Source organism: Apaloderma vittatum, unplaced genomic scaffold (genome assembly GCF_000703405.1).
Source record: "Apaloderma vittatum isolate BGI_N311 unplaced genomic scaffold, ASM70340v1 scaffold9720, whole genome shotgun sequence".
NCBI classification, from domain to species: domain Eukaryota; kingdom Metazoa; phylum Chordata; class Aves; order Trogoniformes; family Trogonidae; genus Apaloderma; species Apaloderma vittatum.
The window spans coordinates 78,954-82,842 of record NW_009695031.1 but is presented as its reverse complement, the minus strand read 5'-3'; the positions used below and the strand labels follow the sequence as shown (position 1 = coordinate 82,842).

General features: G+C 46.3%; 1 protein-coding gene across 1 annotated transcript in view; it reads left to right on the top strand.

The window, feature by feature from the left end:
- Nucleotides 1–279: 279 nt before the first annotated feature.
- The window catches only part of PRKAA2 (protein kinase, AMP-activated, alpha 2 catalytic subunit), a gene marked incomplete at its 5' end in the record, with an annotated part of 7,492 nt that continues 3,882 nt past the window's right edge, over nt 280–3,889 (top strand). Inside the window, 2 exons of the mRNA XM_009869662.1 lie at nt 280–367; nt 2,976–3,200. Coding sequence (XP_009867964.1) covers nt 280–367; nt 2,976–3,200 — 313 coding nt within the window. The remainder of the gene's footprint in view (nt 368–2,975; nt 3,201–3,889) is intronic.

The window sequence follows — 3,889 nt, the reverse complement described above, 5'->3', positions numbered from 1 at the left end:
GAGTGAAAGTTCCTTGGTTGGGTGTGACGACGATAATAATAATAATAATAACAATAATAAAACAATAATTAAAAAGGAATAATAACAACAATGATAACAATATAATGATAATAATTCAATAATAATAATTTCAAATAAGCTCAAAGGAGTCTGTCTAAATTATGTCAACAGTTCCCCTCCAAATGTCTCCCTCCACTTGCTATACCTCTCCTCCTCTGTGCGACATGGAATCTTCCATGGCTGGACCTTCCCAGTAAACAGCAAATGTCTTGTTTTTAGGATTGTCCAACATGATGTCAGATGGCGAATTTCTACGCACCAGCTGTGGTTCCCCAAATTATGCAGCCCCTGAGGTCATCTCTGGCAGGTAGGACATTCCACTTCTAATCAGAACCTATGTGAGCACACAGAAGTTTGATCTTGGGCTCGGAAACAGCTTTGCACATCTAGGAAAAGCTGAATCCTTCTTCCAGCCTGTGTTTTATGTTTGAGCAAATCTGCTGGCAAAGATCTGAAAGTTTTGTTGGTCAGTACGTTTCTCAGTAGCTGTGAGAGTAAACCATATTTTGCTAAAGGTGTTTATTTGAAGGAATTGTTAGCAGATGTTGACTGTTTGTATTGCTAATTAAAGAGGGTGGAAATTACTCTTTGGATGCAAACAGTGAGGCTCCAGATGGAAAGACTTTTCCAGGCCAGCCCCTTCTCTCCTGCCCACCTATAAGATAAAACACAGCATTAAGGAGGAAAACATTAACAGAACGGTCAGGAAGACCTTACACTGTTGAACTCTTGTATTGAAAAGCTAGGGGTTTTGTTTGTGACAGCAGGTTCAGCCATCCAAACTTTGTTTTGAATTGGTGCATTGAATTGACAAACGAAGGTGGTTGCATCTCTCGGCGTGCAACATCTGTACCGCACACGGCATGTCGAACACGCTCTGCAAGGTTGAACTGGATTTTACCGTGTGGATACAGAAGTGTTACCGCCTGTATTTTACTGTCAGGAACCTAAGCTGCATAGAATGTACTTATTTCCCTAACTCTGTAATAGCACAGCAAGGATTGCAAATAGAGGTTTTCGAAATTTCAGTCTTCTATGTGGTCCTTCAGCCTGCTGCATATTTTTGAATCACCCTTTCCATGAACATTAGTTTTCCTAATCCAGCATATTTTTGCCTATAACTGTAGCTTTTAAATACAGTATTTTGTTCAAAGTCTGTTCACTGTGATAATGATTATTTTATCCCTGTTTACACCAGTGCAAGTATTGGCACAGTATCCTAGGAATTAGACCAGCATCCAAAAACCCCTGTTGCGACTACAGCTCTACAGGCGAAAGCAAGTAAATTCTCATTGTCAAGAGGGGAACAAATCCAGAAACTCTGCTGTGATTCCAAAAAAATATTATTTCCATGCCCTTTTCAGTAAAGGCCAGAATCACTTTTTTTTTTTCCCCAGTTCATATAGGAGACATGGCACATGGCAGATTAGCAAGAAGGGTTTAGTCCCTGTATGCAGAGCCTGATCGTTCCAAGGGTACAGACAATACAGCTTATTAACAATGAAAGTAAGAAAGAAAAAGAAAACCAAGCCTACGTGTTGCACATTTTTGCCAGCTACTGCTGCAGCCCTCCTGCATGAGTACCGCTTACAGTGTCAGTGACGCTTGAGTTTTATACCCCTGATAAATATGAAACTGTGCCCTCTTCTGAAAACTACGACGAGCTGCCCTCGAGGGGCAGAGGCACAATCTGCTGGTTCCTGGCTTCTCCTGCCTTTGCTGGGTAGAGCACAAAAGCAGGAGAGCGTGACAGCTCAGGCTTCAGAATCTTAGATAAAAGCTCATTCGGGCTTAAAAGTCTGGTCAGCTGTTCAGGCAGTGCAGTTATCACCTAAAGAGTCGGGCTTCCTATCCATTGGAATCGGGCGTGGAGGCAGGACCAAGAGGGCAGCGGGATAGTGGTCTACATTTCCAAAAAAATGACTTTGCTGCTGTCACTGGCCTCAGCAGGGAAGATTTCATAGAATGGCCTAAGCTGGAAGGGACCTTAGAGATCATTTTAATCCAGCCTCCCTGTCGCCAGGGACGCCACCTCTCGACTAGATCAGGCAACACATGGGGACCGAACGGGAATCGAACCCGCAACCTTAGCGTTGTTAGCGCCACGCTCAACTGACTGAGCTAACCGGCCCCCTTGGACAAACCGGACCCTTGGTCAAACACAACCGAGGTTTTAGGGGTGTTCAGAGAATAGGCCGTGTGCATGATGGGTGCTTTTGGACACCGGTACATCTGCAGCAATGCTTTTCAGGAAGAGCAAGTGCAGGATGCTGAGGTTTCCTGAAGGGACTTCTGTATTTCTGTTTCAACCATTGTATTTTGGTAGGGTTTTATGGCCTGAGGGTAAGCACTGCCTCCCAAAATCGCTGAGAAAGCAAGAGCTCTAGCAAAAAGGGATAAACAAATAGAGGAAGCAGGCAAAACCTGTACATTTGGGGTGTCCTGATGTGGCAATGCCAAGGAGCACGTTAGCAGCTTGTCGGAAGGAGGAGCACTTGCATGCCAGCACACAAACTTCAACCAAAAATAAACACTCAGAGATAGAGTATCTGCTGCTGTTTAATCCGCCTTGCTTGAATGAACAGAAATTGCTGGCTGAGCCCTTGAGGCAAAGGAGCAAACAGCCTGGCAGAGCTCTTGGAAATGTGGAATTTGGCTTTTCGGAGGGTTGGGCAGAGGCAGGGATGTACACGGCTGTTCAGAGGAGTGTGGGCAGCCAGCTCTGCCGGGTCATTTCCCCTTGCCCCTGAGTGATTTTGGCTTAGGCAGGGTTTGTCAGGGGCATCGCTGTGAGCAGCCCCAGGGTGGCCTGCAGCTCTGGCCCCTGTCCCCAGCTCGCCCAGTGGGAGCTGCACCCTGACTCAAGAGAGGTGGACGGTTGGTGACACCTTACCCCTGCCCTTGCCTTCGCGCAGGCTGTATGCTGGCCCGGAGGTGGACATCTGGAGCTGCGGCGTTATCCTCTACGCCCTCCTCTGTGGCACGCTGCCTTTTGATGATGAGCACGTCCCTACCCTCTTCAAGAAGATCCGAGGAGGTGTGTTTTACATCCCCGAATACCTCAACCGCTCTGTTGCCACTCTCCTCATGCACATGCTGCAGGTTGACCCCCTCAAGCGAGCAACCATCAAGGACATCAGGTCAGCCCAGGTGGGATGGGGTGGGATGGCTGTGCTGGGGGAGCTCCGGGGTACCGGTGGCTGAGGATTCTGGCTTTCCTGGGGGTCATCTGCTGGCAGGTGGGCAGGGGAGTTTACAGGGGTAGTCAGTTAATCCTGTGATTTAAGAAATAACTCCTGCACCCTTCTCTGCTGATGGAGAGGTGGATGCTGCTGGCTGGTAGTGGGTGATGATGAACAGGGTGATGATGATTTTATACATATGTTATATATATAAAATACTGGTTTGCTGCATTGTAAAATAGCTTTAAAAATCTCATAATAGTGCTTAGCAAAACCAGCTATATAGAATCATAGAATCATTTATGTTAGAAGAGAGCTTTAAAATCGTCAAGTCCAACCATTAACCATGTTGGAACAAGTCCAGAGAAGGGCCACAAAGATGATCCAGGGGCTGGAGCATCTTTAATACAAGGATAGGCTGAGGGAGCTGGGATTATTCAGCCTTGAAAAGAGAAAACTCTGGGGGACCTTACAACTGCCTTCCAATACCTGAAGGGAACCTTCAGGTTGGAAAGGGTCTTTTTACAAGAGTGTCCAGCAATAGGACAAGGGGAAATAGATTTAATGAAGGAGAATAGGTTTAGATTGAATCTTAGGAAGAAATTCTTCAATATGAGGGTGGCAAGACTCTGGAAGGTGTGGATCCC